The 20744-nt window shown below is 39.6% G+C and overlaps 1 protein-coding gene across 1 annotated transcript in view; it reads right to left on the bottom strand.

Annotated features, from left to right (window-relative positions):
- Positions 1-20744, bottom strand: part of mylka (myosin, light chain kinase a) — a 184388-nt gene that overhangs the window by 106344 nt on the left and 57300 nt on the right. Inside the window, exons 11-12 of the mRNA XM_055148384.1 lie at positions 19232-19441; positions 4612-4743 (exon numbers count right to left, since the gene is read on the bottom strand). Coding sequence (XP_055004359.1) covers positions 4612-4743; positions 19232-19441 — 342 coding nt within the window. The remainder of the gene's footprint in view (positions 1-4611; positions 4744-19231; positions 19442-20744) is intronic.

The raw sequence follows: 20744 nt of genomic DNA, 5'->3' as shown, positions 1-20744 counted from the left end.
CGGGGCAAACAATCAAGACAGGAAGTAAAACTCAAAAATACAAGGTGACAGGACAAATGTCAAAATAAAACACAAACTACAACCACTACAAAACATGAACCATGACAAAACCAGGACTAAAACAGGATTTAACAGGACTAAACCATGCCGTGCGGACCGTGTTTCCTCCTCTTCTGTCAATAATATTTTTAATCTGGTTAAGGAAAGTCTGTGCTTTTTATTGTCTTTTAGCAGACAAAACTTCTTATGTGAAGATTTCCTCGTCTTTGCTACTTTACAGCAAATCAAATAATCCAAAGTATTCAGATTATGTTACTCACTATAAGTAATTTAATGGATTACGTTACAAACTACATTTTGGGGTATGTAATCTGTAATCTGTAAGGGAATACATTTTAAAAGTCACCTTCCCGACACTGGCAGCAGAACCATCACCCTCTTCAGCCTCTCCAACTCCTCCTCTTCACCCGTGTCTAGTCCCACGGGGGGAGACATTTTCCAAAACAAATCTACCTCACACCTCCTTACTCACCCTCGCTTGTTTGACGTTACAAGTTAGAAATGTGCAAATCGTCAGAAAACAAACTGTGCGTGAGATTATATAACGCTGCAGGGGGGGGGAGAGACGCTTTGTAACGAAACACATAAGTTATAACGTTAATATAGAGGAGATCGCAGCAGAGGAGGAAATGAAATCTGTCCTGGTCTAAACTCCCACACTCGGAGATCTGACCGGAAATACCAACACACACACACACAAATACACATAGATTCGGTTGCCTTGCTGTTTGAGGACATTACATTAACTTCTATTCATTTCCTAGAGACCAATCTTAACCTTAAACACAGTGACTACTTCCCTAACCTAAACCTAAACCCTAACTTAACCTGTTTTAACTCATATTTAAACTTTAAGCCACTTTACTGATCTAATAATAATGGAGGCAGGTACGGATTTTAGTCTCCACAAGGCGTTATTGGAACTGTATCTATGTATACAAGTAAGATTTAGATTTTTAATTCCATAAACATGACTTAACTGTGTCCACATAAGCAGTGTCGGGAAGGTGACTTTTAAAATGTATTCCCCTACAGATTACAGATTCCATACACCAAAATGTAGTTTGTAACGGAATCCGTTAAATTGCTTAAGGTGAGTAACATAATCTGAATACTTTGGATTACTTGATTTGCTGTAGAGAAGCAAAGACGAGGAAATAGTAACGTAAGATGATTTGGCTGATAAAAGAAAAGAAAAAGCCCAGACTTTACTGAACCAAATTAAAAATATTATTGATGGAAGAGGAGGAGACACGGTTCACGCAGCATGGTTTAGTCCTGTTAAATCCTGTTTGAGACATAGATTAGGCCTGGTTTTAGTCCTGGTTTAGTCCTGGTTTAGTCTTGGCTTAGTCCTGGTTTGGACCTGGTTTAGACTTGATTTGGACCTGATTTGGACCTGGTTTAGACCTGGTTTTAGTCCTGGTTTTAGTTCTGGTTTAGTCCTGGTTTAGTCCTGTATTAGTCCTAGTTTAAACCTAGATTAGATCTGGTTTAGACCTGGTTTAGACCTGGTTTTAGTTCTGGTTTTAGTCCTGGTTTAGTCCTGGTTTAGTCCTGTTTTAGTCCTAGTTTAGACCTAGTTTAGATCTGGTTTTTAGACCTGGTTTAGGCCTGGTTTGGACCTGGGTTTAGTCCTGGTTTAGACCTGGTTTAGACCTGGTTTGGACCTGGTTTGGACCTGGGTTTAGACCTGGGTTTAGACCTGGTTTTGTCCTGATTTAGTCCTGGTTTTGTCCTGGTTTAATGTCCGGCAATGAGTGGAATTACCAAAAAGAAAAAAGAGGGTCTGTCAAAATGTTTTTTCTTTCCTGTGGAGATGTTATTGCTTTGTCTGGGATGTTTCACAGTATGGCATTAAACCTTTCTATCTTCATGACAACCAAACCAGACCAAGTTAAAAGTCAGATCTGTGGAGAGGCGACCCCCGCTCACAGTCAGAACACTGCAAAAAACAAAATCTAGCCAAGTTAAGATTATTTGAATTAAGAAAGTTTTATCATGATTTGAGTGAATTTCACTTGACAAGTAAAATTTTCTGAGACTAGATAATTTTACTTGTCAAGTTGAATCGACTCAAAGTAAAAATTGTATTCATTTAAGTCATTTTTACTTACCTAGATATATTTAAAAAATGTGAAAACAGGAAAATACCTCTGTGTAATCCATTTATTTCAACCAAGTAACTGTAATCCAATTACCACTCACTGAAACAGTAACTGTAACTGAATACAGTTACTCATAATTTGTACTCTGATTACGTAACTCCGGTACATGTAATCTGTTACTCCCCAACACTGCCCATAAGAGGTAAACATTCATACCAAATGTAGATTTTATGATAACTATTGTAATGCTGATTTATTCTTAAACCTAAAAGGATTCTCTCTGGGCTGACTACTTAAAACCCATCACACTTTATTTTTATAGCAGTTTCCAAGCAGCAGGCAGTTTCCAAAGTGCTGCACAGAGATCATAAAAAGAAACAACAAAAGATATAACACACACGCACACAGACACACACTTTACCTAGCTCAGAACAAAGCAGCTCGTCTTGCCCTGGGGGGTACATTAAGATCAGATGTGAACAACATGCATGCCGGTCTCCATTGGTTAAAGGCTGAGGAGAAGCTGAAGGCCTCACTACTTGTTTTTATGAGGAATGTAATGGTATCAAAGCTTCCTCAGTGCTTACACAGTCAATTAATGTTCAGTTCTGGTACACAAGCCTACCCCACCAGACGTAATACCAGAGATCTCTTCACTGTTCCACGAAACAGAACAAAATCAGGTCAGTGCACGGTGATGTACAGAGCAATGGTTGAGAGGAATTCGCTTCCTCTTCAGATTACTGCAGCTAATAACAAATCAAGGTTTAAAAAAGAAGAGAAGAACTATTTTACAGCCATTCGCAAGTAATCAGTAATGTACCGTATTTTCTGAGCTATAGAATGGTCTGTTTTCTAACTTTTTTCACAAATAAACCGCACCGGACATTAAACGAAACACAACAGTTGGATGGGTCAGTGGGATTTTGTTTGGCGCCTTCAGTGTTGGGGAGTAACAGATTACATGTACCAGAGTTACGTAATCAGAGTACAAATTATGAGTAACTGTATTCAGTTACAGTTACTGTTTCAGTGAGTGGTAATTGGATTACAGTTACTTTGTTGAAATAAATGGATTACACAGCGGTATTTTCCTGTTTTCACTTTTTTTTTAAATTCTTTTCAGTAATTAAACTCATTGCCAGACACTAAACCAGGTCTAAAACCAGGTCTAAACCAGGTCTAAACTAGGTCTAAACCAGGACTAAACCAGGACCAAACCAGGACTAAACCAGGACCAAACCAGGTCTAAACCAGGACTAAACCAGGTCTAAACCAGAACAAACAGGTCTAAACCAGGACTAAACCAGGTCTAAACCAGGACTAAACCAGGTCTAAACCAAGACTAAACCAGGTCTAAACCAGGAACAAACCAGGTCTAAACCAGGACTAAACCAGGACCAAACCAGGTCTAAACCAGGACTAAACCAGGTCTAAACCATGTCTCAAACAGGATTTAACAGGACTAAATCATGCTGCGCGGACCGTGTCTCCTCCTCTTCTATCAATAATATTTTTAATTTGGTTCAGTAAACACTGGGCTTTTTATTGTCTTTTAGCCAACAAAACATCTTATGTTACGATATCCTGGTCTTTGCTTCTCTACAGCAAATCAAGTAATCCAAAGTATTCAGATTACGTTACTCACTTTAAGTAATTTAATGGATTATGTTACAAACTACATTTTGGTGTATGGAATCTGTAATCTATAGGGGAATACATTTTAAAAGTCACCTTCCCAACAATGGGTGCGTTCACGGTGACTCTGGGCTTTGTTCAGTTGTGGCGTGTAGGGAGGTGCTGTCTGGGACCGCTGGATTGTCGGCGTGTTCGCAGTGACGCAGTTGTTCAGTCGTGTCTAGAAGCGACACGTTGCACTCGCTTTTTCGGTTCGTTCCTCCGTTCTGTTCCTCGTCGGTGTGGAGTGATGAGTGTGACTGGGGGTGTTTTTTGCTGCGCGGTCGCTGTCTGCTCCGCGTGTGTTTATGTGTTCTGCGGGTGGTGTGGCTTTGTAGTTTACTGAAGTCGTACTGGGACACCCGAGTGGATTCGTGTATAGGGCGCTCTGGATTGTGGGCGCGCGGTCATTTTTTAATGGGGTTAGAGGCTTAAGAGCGCGTCTAATAGCCCTGAAAATATGGTATTGTTTTCAGAAATGATTTTTATGATTTTAATTTTTGTGTAACTGTTTTGTTTGTAAGTGTCTCATTTGTTGTTGTTCTGTGTGAAGAGTAGCTGGTGTCACGGACGTCAGCTAATTGGGAATCTGAATAAAAATCACATCAAAATACACAAACACACACAAACATGAGCTACCTATCTGGTCAGTCAGGACACTTTCCAGCTATAATTCAGTAAAATCCACTGGCTCTAAAAGTCTGAATTTGAGATCAGTTTAGTAAAAGTTAATTTGTCCAAAAGAAGCAGAAAGAGTCAATGATACCTGTGAGCTCCACAGTCATGGTGACCCTGCTCCCGTCCATCACCTTCTGGTCAGACAGACAGGTCACAAAGCGAGGAGCCTCACCCACGGCTCTGGACTCTGTCACCTTTGACCTCTGACCCTCGTACCGACCTGAAAAACACAAACACAGCCACGACATTTTATCATCTTGTCAATAAGACAACTGTCAAGATGCATTAAGTAATTTTTTGGTTGAGGTCTGTCACCTGCTTGTTTTCTAATAAGATGTTATTGCTGTGCCTGGAACGTTCCAACAGCTCTACCTTCACATTTATTCAATTACAGGTGGTTTTATTGCTCAAAAATACCTAGAAAAATAGACATTCTGAGCGGAGTTGCCTCTCCATAAATCTGGTAGATAAAGACATGCACGTTCAACAGAAATTATGATTACGCGCTGGGTCCAAAAGAAGAAAGAGATCCGCACTGCAGCTCCCTGAAGCTCCCAAATTTTCACGTCTGTGTTAATATACAAATGATGAATGTATGCGTATCGTGCATAATTTGTGCTGGATACTTTATTTGGCCTAAATGAAAACATTTTAAGCAGCCTAAACTTGCGGGCATGGTTTAATCTTGCACACATTTTAGACAATTCCTTTCCACTTTTCCATGTTTCAATAAAGTTTAAGAAAGAGAACATCTTGAGGACTTGAGGGCCGGAGATCGACAAAATATTACAGATGGGTCCGGTCAAGCGGTAACGGAGGGAAACAGGGGCAGATTTTTGACATTCAAATGTCTCTTATTCAGAAACTAGAGGGACTATTGAAATAAGTAAAGTATCAGAATGTAGGAAAGAGTTACACTCCAACAGGGTCAAGTTAAACCTGTGATATTCTTTCAAGTTGTTGACAAAAAATTTAAAAACTCATGTCGGTAACGGAGGGAATGAAATATGCAGCACTTTTTGGGCAATAAATCCAAACAGTGATAACTCTTGGTTCTCACTTACATATCCTTAACAAACTGGTTTGAATATTTGCTTCATATAGTTTTCTACCATATGGTACAAGATTAGGTTGAAAAACCTCTTACTTTTTGAGTAATTTTTTATTAAGAAAGGTCATGGTAACGGAGGGAAAAGTAACGGAGGGAAAATTGTACAAACAAGTAGAAGGTGCAGGATTTTACATAATTTGTCAACTTTTTTCTTCTGAATACTTTAATATTACTTCAAAATGAACGGAAACAATTTCTATAAAATATGTCAGTCCTTCCAAGCTAATTTTTATCATTTTAAATACTTTTTTTTTTTTTTTTGAAAAATCATGTACCTTCGTCAACAGTTCAAAGATGGAATAACACAAGATATGATGAAATACATCCATTTATTTACATGATTTGCAGGTCTTTGAAATTTGGGAAATAATTTTTGTTCCATGTTTCATACATGGTCTGTTTAAAACATATGGAACTTTAGAACCAAAAATGGTACAGAAAAAAGGTCAACAGTTTCATAAACTAGAGTACATATGTATCTGTTCAATACATTTTTATATCAGATGCATTAACTTGAATTTTTGGCCTTGCTGTTTACTTCTGCTTGACCGGGCCCAGATGCAGGCGGGTGTGGGATTCAAAATTACAATTCTTTGCGGGAGCGGGACTGCACAGTGCGGGTGTGGACGCGCAGACCTCTAATCTACACCAACAGCCCCTTTGACCACCTCTTCAAACCTGCTCTGAAATGCAGTAATTCTTGTATAATCTTGTTTCTCATTCTCATTATTAGTTTATTATGTTATTTACAAGTTAATTATTCCTCTTCCAGGCCAGTTCTCATGCCACAGTTCTCAAATTAAAATGCTGCAGTTGCAAAATTGCTCAGAAAAACGTCAAGGAAAATTTTGCCAAAAACTGTTCACAGCTCTGATTCGTCCCTCAAGTATAGTTTCCGTGACCTCCCCGAGCGCTTGTGTACGTCGCTGACAGTGAATGCAACATCAGGCCTGTGTCAGTGTTTAATAACAGAGGGACCCGGGCTTTATAAGGACCGCAGATCTGCTCCGGAGCAGGAAATCCCCCACAGGAGATTCCCACAGACAGACCCACTCGCAGTCATCCAAATGTCCTTCAGTTCAGTGGACACCAGAGAACATGGACGCAGAGAGAGAAAGAGAGTATTCCCTATTACGTACAAAAACACCAAACAGCTTCTAATCCATCTCTGCTTTCTCCTATTAAAGTGCCCAACTCTGGCGGTGGTGTTTTTTTAAGTTATTTGCATTGTAATTTATTTTTGTGTTGAGTTCAACTAGACTGTAACGGTCCGGCTCACTGTATTTATTCATGTTTGTATGAGAACTGCTCTGAGAATGCCACAAATGACTCGCCCTCTGGGACTAATAAAGTTTTTTTGAATTTGAATCTATTGATTGCATTGCACTGTTCCATTAAAACTGCGCCGCGTAACTTTTCTGGTGGAGGGTCCGTCAAATGCTTTTCCCCATGGAGATGTTGTCGCTTTGTCTGGAATGTTTCAAAGTACGGTATTAAACCTTTTTATCTTCATGGAGACCAAATTAGACCAAGTTACAGGTCAGATCTGTGGAGAGGTGACCCCGCTCACAGTCAGAATGCCTGTTTTTCTAGCTATTTTTTGAGCAGCACCTTCCAAGTAGTTCGCCAAAGGATTTCTGAATCATATGTATTGCACTGAAGAACAAAAAAATGTTATTTAAATGCCTATTACCATTTAAAACATATCATTTTGAAGCCTATCTTTCCATCTTTCTATCTATCTAATAAATGTATAATAGTTGCATTTATAGGCATCAAACTGTAACCCGTCTAATTTACTCCACTTCTTGTGAATGCTAAATTTTGCAGCTCTCTGGCATGTTCATTTTGTAAAGGTAGCTCAGAGGAAAAAAGGTTGGAGACCCCTGATGTTGGGTAAACGTAACTCCCGGTTAATTTCTCCAGTTAACAAGGTTAACAAAGGAAATATTCTGTCCATGAAGAATTTATCCACAATTACCAAGGTAAGAAAGACAAAAATGTAAAGGCAAACAACGTCGAGCATTAGTGAACTACTGAGTTATGGTCATGAATATAACAGACGTAATAAGTAATTCATTAATAAGTAACTTGTTAACACAGAATTAAAACTAAAAATCGATTTCATGATGTCGATATTGGCACAGACAGGGAGATTTGTGCAGTTTAAATGTTAGACATGTAATCTGTGAACATCTGTAGCATTTGAACTGCACAAATCTGTCTGTCTATGCAAATATCGACATCATGAAATAGATTTTTTATTTTAATTCTAGAATCAGTCTGAGTTACTTCTGTTTTATTCATGCCCATAATGTTAATTTTGCTCAGGAGTTCACTAATCCTAGTCGTTGTTCGCCTTTACGTTTTCGTCTTTCTTATCTTGATAATTGTTCATGGACAGAATATGTTCTTTGTCAACCTTGTTGGTTGAAGATTTGGTGATGGGGCAGATTTACGAAGCTGGTGGAAAATACGCAAGACATTTCCACAGATATTTTGCCATAGAAAACCATTAAGTGGGAGTTAAGTTTACACACTTCTGACCATTGTGAAAAAAGTCTATGTCATCCTGTGGGAAATACCAGGCAGAGCAATGGCATATCCACAGAAACAATCAGGTGACAGACCCCCAACCAAAAAGTTACATAGTGCACCTTTAAATACTTAAATATCTCTCTCTCTCTAAATGTCTAAAAGGTAAATGCACAAACGAATCTGAACTAGCAGGAGATCATAAACCCCAAAGGATTTAGAAGTTATTTGATTCCTCACATGATTTATGTTCTGTTATTTCAACTCTCTGCCCTTTTTGTTTAGTAAAAAGTAGCTCTCTTAACTAAGACACCACCGAACCATTAATCGACTAAATGACTAAAGGTCTACAGCCGTACAGTATGCGGCATGATAACACGGTCCCCTCACTAACCAACATCACATGATCAGATTCTTTCCCAGGAGGATGTGAGCTCTCATTGGCTGGTGTTCTCCATGAGCGACAACTTCCTGCAGTAAAATCTTGATTAGTCTGAATCCGAGGCCAGAGGACATCGGAGAAACTACAGACAAACTCACACGGAGCAGCTAAATAAAGCATATGTAATATCACTAAACACCACAACACTAAAAGAATGTCTCTTGTAAACTGAGCATTTCTGTTCATGTTGGGGATGTCAAGATTATTCAGGTCAAAATATCACTGTATAAACACAAAAGGTCTAGTATGTAACATTTTAGCCCAAAAATGGACTAAAATAAAAGCCTGTTTTTTCTTAAGGTGATTTTTTATTGCACTGAACAACTTGCATCTCCACAAACCCGACCCGTTTGATTTCATAGACATTTTGGTAACACTTTATAATAACTACACCTTATTTAGCCTTAATAAAACATGAACAAAGACTTAATTAATAATGAACAAAGACTTAATTAATAATGAGTCACGCTTAGTCACTACTTAATTAGCACTTAACTTGCACTTAATTCGCCTGTGCTGCAAATAGTTACTCATAATTATTTCATACTTAATTACTCATGAACTAACCATTTGAACCAACCGTTATATTTAAGTACAAATTTGAGCATTTATTAATCATTAGTAAACTATGAGAGATTGATTCACTAATAATGCAATGCAATGATAATTCCGGCAGCTGTTATCTGTTAGTTACGTCTTTTTGAGAGCTTTTCTAACGTGAAGAAATAATTATGAGTAACTATTTACAGCACAGGAGAATTAAGTGCAAGTTAAGTGCTAATTAAGGCAGTAATTGAGTAGTTACTAAGCATGACTCATTATTAATTAAGTCTTTGTTCATGCTTTATTAAGGCTAAATAAGGTGTAGAAATTATAAAGTGTTACCGACATTTTGCTTTAAATGGCTATAATCTCCAACAGTATCGCAAATAGAGGAATTTAATTTGTCAACTGGGTAAAACTTTATTTGGTTGAAGACAGTTTCACAGCTCATCCAAAGAGCTTCTTCAGTTCTGGTCGGAATGCTGGTGGATACTTTCTTAACACTTCCTTATATCTGTCTGAAGGGAGGAGCTAACTACAATGAAACTCCTCTGGAACTAACACATCTACTTATTTACAGTTTCTGTTAGTTAGTTAGGCCTATTGAACTTGAGTGTAGGGTCTTAGCAGAATCATTTCAAGGCCGTAATGGAGCTTTCACACCTCTGGGCCTGACCTGACTATACCTATAGTTCTCTTTGCTTGTTTTGATTTAGGTTTGAGGATGGAGTTGTAAATAGGAGATAGATGGTGTCTGAGTTTCTCCTTTTGCCGTGGATTCTACCTGGACGATTGAGGGATTTTACACTCCAAAAGTATGGCATAAAACATACTTTGGAATGTTCCGAAGTATGTTGTGATCATTTTAGAAGGTTAAATATATTCAAAGTGCTTTTATATCCCACCACTACTATTACTACAGCTACAGCAGGCTGACACCTCCATTAGATCCATTAAATACTCGTGGCTCCAGATCTGGGTAATGTTCCCCTGACACCACACTGTTTTACTGCACAGGCTGTAGTCGTGGCATTGTAGGATGAGTCAAATGCAGAGGATAAACTTTCATTGGGAATGAAATCTACCTTGCCTTTTGCTTAATTTCACAAGTGGATCTAAACTGTCCAACTTGGGCTGCTTGATTATAGAAAAACAGTACGATTTTGAATTGCACAATCATGTTCAAAAAACATGTTCAAATCAAGTATAGCTTTAATGATAACAATTCTAATGCTCATTTAACCATGATTACACAAACACTGGACCTGATGACCAAGTTGTTTATGTTATAATTTTGTGTTTTGGTTCTCAAGATGATTATCCAATCAGAAAACAGAACAAGCCTCACATGAGTGATGCTGAATATCCAGTGCTGAACTACAGCACCTGATGGATTTCAGCATTAATCACTATTCTAGTGCAGCCTCTGCAGCTTAGTGAGGGAATTCTGGAGGTGAAGATGCAAAAAGTGGCGTCGCATCTTCACTTTTTATTCCAATTTAGACAAGTGTTTTCGGGAGGAAATCTGTGTGCATATGGTGACGCAAAAGTGTGTGGAATTCGATTGGAATTCGTATGTTTGCATTTAAAGCCACAAGGGCATATTTGGACATACAGAAGTTTTCAAGCCATGCATTTTCATCAGCTCATCCTTCCACAAAGTCGTCCCACCATCGACTGGTTCTCCAGGTCTCATCCATATCCGTCTGACTCGCCTGCGACGAACTGGTGCATCCAGAATATGACAGAAGTGATTGCAGATTCTTCTTTGTTCACTAATAGTATCTCTACAGATTCTCGACATTTGTTGTTTTGAAGCCTCCTGTAAGTTTATTAGAGCTTCCAGAGCAACTTGAAGGTCCGACGCAAGGAAATGATCCGACACATACACAACATGACCAGAGTTTTGCGTCTTGGGCAGTGTAGACGGAAACACTATGGCGGAGCGTATTCAACTTTGCCACTCTGGAAGGTGGTTTCAGATTTTTGCATTTTTAAGCCCCCAAAACACCGTCACTGTCTAAATGAAAGGCCCTTCCGATAAAATATTTTGTCATTTTTACCTGCAAGCGTTCTCGTGTAAACAGGCCCTGAGAATGAGGAAAAACTTGCGCGGGTCCCTCAATCTGCAGGTTAAGATACTGACAACACAGGATCAGGTTTTTTTTTTTTAAACAGTAGGATTACAGGTTAAATACAGTTCCTTTAACCTGCAGGGAAAGTACCAACCTTTACTGACCTCTTAATAATGTTTGGTAACTCTATGTAGATTCGAAACGTGTTTTTGTTCTTAGTTTCGCGGGGCCGAATGAGAGCAGATGATCCTGAGTCAGTGAATTGTATTTTCACAACAGTAAAACTTAAAATGACAATATGGAATTCAAACTATTGCGGGGCCATATGTCCAACTGTAGTCCCCCGCCTCTTTTTTTTTTTTTTTTGGAAAGACTCACCCTGTTCAACAAAGCCGTTTTTTTCTCCACCACATACTTAAAGTGAAGTCGAAACCATCACTTATGTCCTGTATATAATTTGTGACCATAGTTCGTGTGTGTGTGTGTGTGTGTGTGTGTGTGTGTTCAGAGCAGAGACAGTTCAGTGAGTGAGTACTGCTCCAGACCTTATAAGGAGTCCCCATTTCCTTTTTGCATCCTCTCTCCCTCCTTCCCTCTCTCCTCTCTGTTTCTCTTCTTCTCTCTCTCCTCTTGCTCAACGTCTCTCTTTCTCTCCTCTCTGCCTTTCCACCTTCCCCTTTTCTCCTTTTCTTCCTCTCTCTTCAGATTAACTCACTCCGTCCCCGTCTCTGTGCAGTCTTTCACCTCTCTCCACCACCCCTTCTCTCCTCTCTCTGTCTCTTCTCTCCCTCTATCCCTCCTTATCTCCTCTCTCTCTCTCTCCTCTATCACTTTCTCCTCCATCTCTCTATACCCCTCCTCTTCTTCCTCTCTTTCTTTCCTCTGCACCCCTCTCTTTCCCCTTCTCTCTATCCATCTCTGTCTCCTCCTCCCTCTTGTTCAGCTTCTCTCCTCCCTCTCATCTCTCTATCCCTCTTTTCTCTCCCTCTTTAGCCTCTCTACCCTCTTCTGTACTCCCCTTTTCTCTTCACTCCTTCCCTGTTCTCTTGTGTCTTTCTCTCTATTCATCCCACTCTCTTTTTTCTCTCCCTCTATTAATCCCTTCTCCTCTTCTCCCCCCTTTCTCTCTCTTTTCCCTCCTCCTGTTCTTCTTCCCCAACTTTTCTACACAGCTTCTCTCCTCCTTCCCATCTCTCTATCCAACTATTATCCCTCTCCTCTCAGCCCTCTCTCTGACCTTACCCCCATCTCTCCATCTTTTTGCCTCTATCCCTCTTTCTCTCCCTCTTGCGCTTCTCTACCCCCTTTTGTCCTCCCCCTCTCTCTTCACTCCTTCCCTGTTCTCTTGCGTCTTTCTCTCTATTCATCCCACTCTCTTTTTTCCTCCCTCTATCTATCTCTTTTCCAGCTCTCTCTCCTCACTCATTCTGAATTTTTCCTCTCTAGCCCTTCTCCTCTCATCCCCCTCTCCCTCACTCCCCCTTACCCTCTCCCTTTCTCTCTTTTTCCTCCTACTCTTCTTCCCCATCTTCTCTACACAGCTTCTCTCCTTCCTCTCGTCTCTCTATCCCTCTATTATCCTTCTCTCCTCTCAGCCCTCTCTCTGACTTTACCCCCGTCTCCATCTTTTTGCCTCTATCCCTCTATCTTTCTCTCCCTCTTTCACCCCTCTACTCCCTTCTGTCTCTTCTTTCCTCCCCACTCTCGCTCTTCACTCATTCTGAATTTTTCCTCTCTATCCCTTCTCCTCTTCTACCCCCCTTTTCCTTTCTCCCTCTCTTTTCACTCCTTCCCTGTTCTCTTGCATCTTTCTCTCTATTCATCCCGCTCTTTTTTCCTCCCTCCATCGCTTTTCCACTCCTGCTCCCTTCTCTCTTCCCCCCTTTCCCGCTCTCTCTCCTCACTCATTCTGAATTTTTCCTCTCTAGCCCTTCTCCTCTTCTCCCCTTCTCCCTTTCTCCCCTCCTCCCTCCCCTTTCTCTCTCTTTTCCCTCCTCCTCTTCTTTCTTCCCCATCTTCTCTACACAGCTTCTCTCCTCCCTCTCATCTCTATCCCTCTCTCCCTCCTTTATCCTTCTCTCCTCTCAACTGTTTTCTAGCCAATCCCTCTCTCTGACTCTCCCCGTCTCTCCGTCTTTTTGCCTCTATCCCTCTTCTCTCTACCCCCTTCTGTCCTCCCTCTCTCTCTCCACTCCTTCCCTGTTCTCTCTTCTCTCTATTCATCCCAAACCCCCTTTCCCTCCCTCTATCTCTTTCTCACCCCTGCTCTCTTCTCTCCTTCCCTTCTCTCTTTCCTTCCTCCTCACTCATTCTGATTTTTTTCCTCTCCGGCCCTTCTCCTTTCCCTTTCTCCCTCTCTCTTCACTCCTTCCCTGTTCTCTCGCGTCTTTCTCTCTACTCATCCCGCTCTCTTTTTTCCTCCCTCTATCCATCTCTTTCTCACCCCTGCTCCCTTCTCTCTTCCCCCCTTTCCCTCTCTCATTCTGAATTTTTCCTCTCTAGCCCTTCTCCTCTTCTCCTCTTCCTCTCCTCCTCCTCCTCCTCCCTCTCTTCTCGCTCACGTGCCCATACGTCTGTATTCTCGCAGCAGTACATGCGTGCGGCTCTGGGCTCTGCTCTGTGTACATTTCAGACATACCAGAGGAGAGCCGCTGCTTTTGTCGCCGGAGCAGAGAACACGCAGACGTTCACAGTAACGGGAACTACAGGATAAGTCCAATATATGACGCTTTCATTCACTAAAAATAACTCCAAGATACGTGTTTATCGACCGTAATGGTTTCTAGACGCTTCAGGAGACAGGGCTTTTACACTTCGCTGTATTCAAACTTTATGAATCTGTGTATCATTTGTTTATTCGTTTTTCAATATAAAACCAAAAATAAGAAAACGAAAAAACAACAGCTTTCTTCATTATTTGTCTCCAAAACCAAAATGAAAAAACAGATAACGATTCATTTTTTCAGTTTTCGATTTTGTGTTTAAATGAAAAATGGAAAAAAACGGATAAAAACCATTTCCCGTTTACGTGACTTTCGTGACTGCGATGCCGGACTGAACCAGGACTGATCCAGGTCCGGGACCAGACCAGAACCAGACCAGGACCAGAGCGGGACCAGAGTGGACTCCGAGCTTTAACTCCAAGCCTCCACGGGGTTTGAGCCTCAGCTTCGAGCTCTGGCCCTGCCGTAGGCTCTGAGCCTCCGGTCTGGTCCTGGTCTCAGTCTCGGTCTCAGTCCTGGTCTGGTCCCAGTCTGGTCTCGGTCTCAGTCTCGGTCTCGGTCTCGGTCTCAGTCTCAGTCTCAGTCTCAGTCCTGGTCTGGTCCCGGTCTGGTTTCAGTCTCGGTCTGATTCCAGTCTCAGTTCTGATCTCAGTCTCAGTCCCGGTCTGGTCCCGGTCTGGTCCCGGACTTGGATCAGTCCTGGTTCAGTCCGGCATTGCAGTCACGGAAGTCACGTAAACGGGAAACGGTCGTTATCAGTTTTTTCCATTCTTCATTTAAACACAAAATCGAAAACTGAAAAAACAAATCATTATCAGTTTTTTTCATTTTGGTTTTGGAGACAAATAATAAAGAAAACAGTTGTTTTTTCGTTTTCTTATTTTTGGTTTTATATTGAAAAACGAATGAAGGAATGATACACAGATTTTAAAGGGACGCTATTTTCTGATCTGTTATAATGTTGTTTCCTCATCACAAACAGACCTGGAGTTGTGTTTTGTTTCATTCACACGCAAACTCTGCATATTTAGGCGGAGTTCTGCTCTCAAACTGAAAACAATCTGTTCCAATTTGTCATGTCATGTGGTAATACAAAAAGTACTTCACTGTGTATTTAAACTTCATACACCTTCACTAGAATCATTTGGATCATTTCAGCCCTGGAACTGCTCATCTCTAATGAACTAAAGCAAGGGTCTCCAACCTTTTTCCTACGGTGAGCTACCGTATTTTCCGGGCTATTAGGCAGTGCACTGTCATTGAATGGTCTATTTTCAAACTTTTTTCACATATAAGGCGCATTAAATGAAACACAACAGTGTGATGGGTGAGTGGTTTTGTTTGTTTGTGGCGTTCACGGTGACTCTGGGCTTTGTTCAGTTGTGGCGTGTAGGGAGGGTGCTGTCTGGGACCAACGGATTGTCGGCGTGTTCGCAGTGACTCAGTTGTTCAGTCGTGTCTAGAAGTGGCACATTACACTCGCTTTTTCGGTTCGTTCCTCCGTTCCGTTCCTCGTCGGCGTGGAGTGATGAGTGTGTCTGTGGGTGTGTTTTGCTGCGCGGTCGCTGTCTGCTCCGTGTGTGTTTGCGTGTTCTGCGAGTGGTGTGGCTTTGTAGTTTACTGAAGTCGTGCTGGGACACCCGATTCGTGTACAGGGCGCTCTGGATTGTGGGCCGCGCAGTCGTTTTTTGATGGGGTTGGAAGCTTTTGAATGCACCCTATAGTGCGGAAAATACGGTACCTTTACAAACCAAAAATTCCAGAAAGCTACTCATTTTAGTAGCCACAAGAAACTGAGATGATTATAAGAAAGAGGGCGAGCCTTTGGGTATAATTAAATGCCTATAAAACATAAACCATTTATTAGTGCACAAAGTTGGGCTTCAAAATAATATACAAAGTTAATTGGCAAGTAATTAACCAAAATTTTTGTTGCTAAGCACAATATAATTCTGAAATTTCTTGGCGAGCTACACGGAAGGAGGTGGAGAGCTACAGGTTGGAGTTTCCTGGTCTAAAGGTAAAAGGTAGTTGTTAACTTGAAAACTTCCCTACATGACATCACAAGGTGGAGCAGAGCATTTTGAGCTTTGTAGATGTGCAAAAATATTGAAATATCAACATATTGTCTACACCTCTAATGCATGATATAAGAGACAAGTTTTTTTTTTTTTTTGTTTTTTTAGATAAAATACTTTCTAAAATTTTGAGCAGATTTTGTGTGCAATTTTATCTACATTTTCACTTTTTACAGCAATACCATCAGATTTGTGATTTAGTAATTCAGAACAACACATTCAGGTGAAAATACGAACTTCTAAACTATTACAAAGATAAAATCCTGTTAAAATACTACAGGGTTATCAAGTTTTAGACAGAATAAAACCCCACCCTGTGTAACACTCAACCAGAAGCATGTATAAATATAAATGAGTACAAGATACTCACATCAAAACTCTTTATTCAAATGATTTTTCCTAATTGCTTTTGCAAGTCTAAAAGCGGGTTTGCTATTTCTCGACCCAACATGGCCATTGCAGAGGGATCCCTTCTGTGTGTGTGTGTGTGTGTGTGTGTGTGTGTGCGTCTCTGTGTGTGTGTGTGGCGTGCGGAGCGGCGTGTTTTGTCTTTATATGGTTCAGGGCTTGTATTTGTTTAACACTGTGAGCCCCTCTCTGCTTTTTACTGCTGCTATTTCGGTTGTGCTGATTCCTCACTGCTCCTCTCTGCGGCCAAAGAGCTGCTCGGTTTAATGACGGCCCGACGCCAATCAAATACGGGATCATTTAGGTTTAATGTTAACGTGAGAACTTAAAGGAGCTGTATATAGTCCGAGCTCTCGACAGGTTTAAAAAGGTACTGCAGTAAATTTGAACAGACGTGTCTTGAACTGTGTGAAGCGTCTTGGAGTGTCAAGAAAAGTGCTATAGTGTCATGTATGATTATGCATTATTATTATTATTAGATAGGAACACCCTTTTTGAATAATTTGACAAGATTGGACTTTTGGATTGGACAGTTTGTGTGTGTGTGTGTGTGTGTGTGTGTGTGTAGTTTTTTTTGTGTATTTTGAGTGTGGTATGGGAGTGTTTGAGTTTGGTTTTTTTTTGTCAATCAAAAGTTATTTGTTACTTACTTTGTTAGCACTTTTCATACATATGAAAAGAGCAACAGAAAAATGACAATTATTAAAAATAACAGCAACCCCCCACCCCATTTTTTCATCCATATATACAACAATTTAAACAGAAACATAAAATATAAAGCTCCTAAATGTTATAGTATAAATAAAACTGGAGAGCTAAAATCAGATGGAGACTAAGTAAAATAGTAATCATAATTTAATTAAAAAAAATAAAAAATATATAATAAAATAAATAAAATAATAAATAATAATAATAAATAATAATAATAAATAATAATAATAATAATAATAATAATAATAATAATAATAATTTAAAACAAGTATAAGTTTCAATTAAAAGCTAAATTGAAAAGATACGTTTTGAGTTTGCTTTTTAAAAAAATGAACACTCTGTTCTGACTGTTCCACAAACGGGGGCCGTAAAAGCTGATTGAGGCCTCAACTTGAGTTTTAGTTTGGACTCTTGGGACAGTTAAAAGACGAGACCTGAGGACCTGAGAGTCTGAGAGGCTCATATGGTTAAAGCAGATCAGATAAATAAATAGGATAGGATCATTAAGAGCTTTATAAACCAATGAAAGAACTTTAAAATCTATATTTATCTAAGTCTATATTAAGTCTATTTGTTTTTGTTATGTATAAATTTACATAAAATTGGAAAAAAAAAAACTAAAATATGAGCAAAAATGTATTGTACAACTGAACCTGTGTTGCCATTTCCTTAATCTGCAAATATAGGACACATGTGTTTCTCATTCTCAGTATACATGAGTAAGTGCCTCATGTGAAAGCTCAGAGCCTCCAGAATTCTCTCCCTGAGCTGCAGAGGCTGCACTAGCACTGACTCAAGATTGGCTCCAGGAGCTGGAGGAGGTTTAGTGAGCATTCAGATCAGAGAATCCTTCTAACTTTAAAACAACTGGATTTCAGCTTTGAAACTGGCAACCCAAATTAAAGACACATGTCAAAAATACAAAATTAAGAATAAATCAGTATCACATTTGTTACCAGTAAATGCGATATTGAACATACTGTAAATCTGAGCACGTTTACTTTACCTCTGGGGAGACAGACAAATCCTGCCTTAAAATGTTCTATATTATATAAAATTGACTTGTTGTCACCTCCTCAAAAACAGACCTGGAGTTGTGTTTTGTTTCATTCACACATGTTTGAGTAAACCTTTATTTTTAGTCATTCTACATCTCCAGAGCTCAAAATGCTCTGCTCCACCTTGTCATGTCATAAAGCTGTAGTTTTTAAGTAAACAGCTCCTTTTACATTTTGCTCAGTAGTAGGGGTGTAACGATATCCAAGTCTCACGATACGATACCTTTGCAGTATGAAACTCACGGTACGATATTTTTTGTGATATCATGGGAAAGTTCACGATATGGTGCGGAGGCTCACAATTAGGGTACGATACTTTCACGATATACATCTCAGGGTATGATATTTATTGCAATATTTTGTGGAGGCTACAAAACTGTGAATATGCGACTTTTTCCTCCTAAAAGTCCTTGACAAGACTTAATCCAAAGAACTAAAACTTAAAAGTGCTTAAAACTGTTATTTCTTCTTGTAGTCTGCACTGAAATGGAGCAAAGGATCATGGTCTATGTAGTTCCTTCTGTCTTTTTTTGAGCTATTGTTGCACCAGAACTCTTCATTTAAGCAAAGAAACTTGTAATTCGATATATTGTGATGGTCCACGATATTATTGTGAGAACTTTGACGATACGATATCACGATATTTTGTTAAATCCCTAGTCAGTAGAGAATGGCAATATAAGGGTCTTTAAGATGTTTTCAATATTTTCAGGTTAGAAAATGCTACTAAGTGGATGCAAGAAAATCTATACCGTAAATATAGTCAGTCACAACCTGTGCCAAACAATCAATCACGTCTGAAGAAATTAATCGACCACAAAAGCATTCACTTTCTCTCACATGATTATCTGGCGTAACCCTCCTGCAATCCAGACCCACTGCACACTTTGTAACTCTGCTGCCATCTGCTGGTGACTATGAAAATGTTTATAAGAACCATGTCACTACGTCTTAATTAAAGTGTAGTCTAACCTCTCAAAATTTTAAAACGCGAAACAAAACCCATCAGACACGGCGCACTTACTGTTCACTTGGAGGGTCCATGCTGCTGAGGCAACGGTGGCTCCTCCCCCTGTGGTCAGCTGACACCTGTAGGTCCCCCGGTGCTTGGATCTGACCCGGTCGATGGTGAGGGTGAGTCTGGGGCCGTCCTGTCTCTGCTCCACGCCAACACCCAACCCAAAGGGGGCGCCGTCCTTCAGCCAGGTCACCGTGGTAAATGTAGCTGAGGACACTGAGAACACAAGTTATTTTTACTGTTTTTATTGAGGTAATGGTATTTTAATTGTACTTATAAGTGTATAAACCAAACTTTTGTGGTCCTATAGCCCATTCATTCATGCACTGCAGTGTTAACTAGTAATGTAAAGATATCCAAATCTCTAGGTACAATATTATCATGATATGCGTCTCACGGAACGATATTTATTGCGATATTTTGGAGAGGCTAATATAATTCTAGTTAGGACACTTTTTTACTTTTAAAATACCTTGACAAGATTTTGGTGTGAATTATTTCCATCATAATCCCAAGAATTCAAGTAAAAAACATATTTCTTCATGTTGTCTGCACTGAAATGAATCATGGGATGTGTAGTTCATAAGCTGTTGCTGCTATAAAACCATGCATTTAAGCAAAGGAACTGATAATTTGATATATTGTGACAATACGATATCACAATACTTCGGTTATTGTTACATCCCTAGTGTTAACCTTCCAAAACAAGATGGATTCTTGCAATATTTGTGAGATCACAAACTTATGAGAATCCATCTTGGCCCCCACTGGTACAAAAAGCAACATGGTCTGTGTAGTTTCCAAGTAAATAGGAGAAAAAGATCCATTCAATGTTAGTATTATGAGACATTATAATGTCAATAAGGCTAGACCCTTATCTTTTTATTTTTATTTATTTTTTTGTTTTATTTATTTAAAAGGGACAATGCATATTCATGAACATATACTTGTAAATAGGCCAGAATTAGCCCGAAGGCGACTTTTATCGTGCTTGGCAGGTCAGAGAGACAGAGACATAAGACATAAGAACATAAGACAGTCACACAATAGACAAACATGGTAGAAACGGCACAATAAGACACAATCACGACATACAACATTGACATTTACATAGGAACATAAAATTAGTGGTTACAGATCTGGTTTCTCTTAAGCCATCGTTTCAGATTAGTTTTAAATGAACTGAATGTGGTGGAGTCTCTTATTGCAGCTGGAATGTTGTTCCAGATTTCTGTTCCCTTGACTGATAACACCTGCTGAATGAAAGTTGTGCGTCTATAAGATATTGCACAGTCGTCCTCTAATAGAAGCTCTTGTTCCCCGACCACTAGAACTGGACTTGGTCTTAATGAACTCACCCAGAGGAGGTGGAGCGAGTCCATTTAAGATAAATTGATTAAATCACATAAAATGCTATAAAATGTTCACTTTATGATTTCATTTGTAACTAGTGCTGTCAGGCGATTAAAAAAATTGAGAGATTAATTAATTATGATCTGTAATTAATTAATCTAATTAA

This window comes from Boleophthalmus pectinirostris, unplaced genomic scaffold (genome assembly GCF_026225935.1).
Source record: "Boleophthalmus pectinirostris isolate CB_2022bp ecotype Guang Dong unplaced genomic scaffold, ASM2622593v1 HiC_scaffold_1, whole genome shotgun sequence".
NCBI lineage: Eukaryota > Metazoa > Chordata > Actinopteri > Gobiiformes > Gobiidae > Boleophthalmus > Boleophthalmus pectinirostris.
This window is presented reverse-complemented; position numbering and strand designations above follow the sequence as displayed.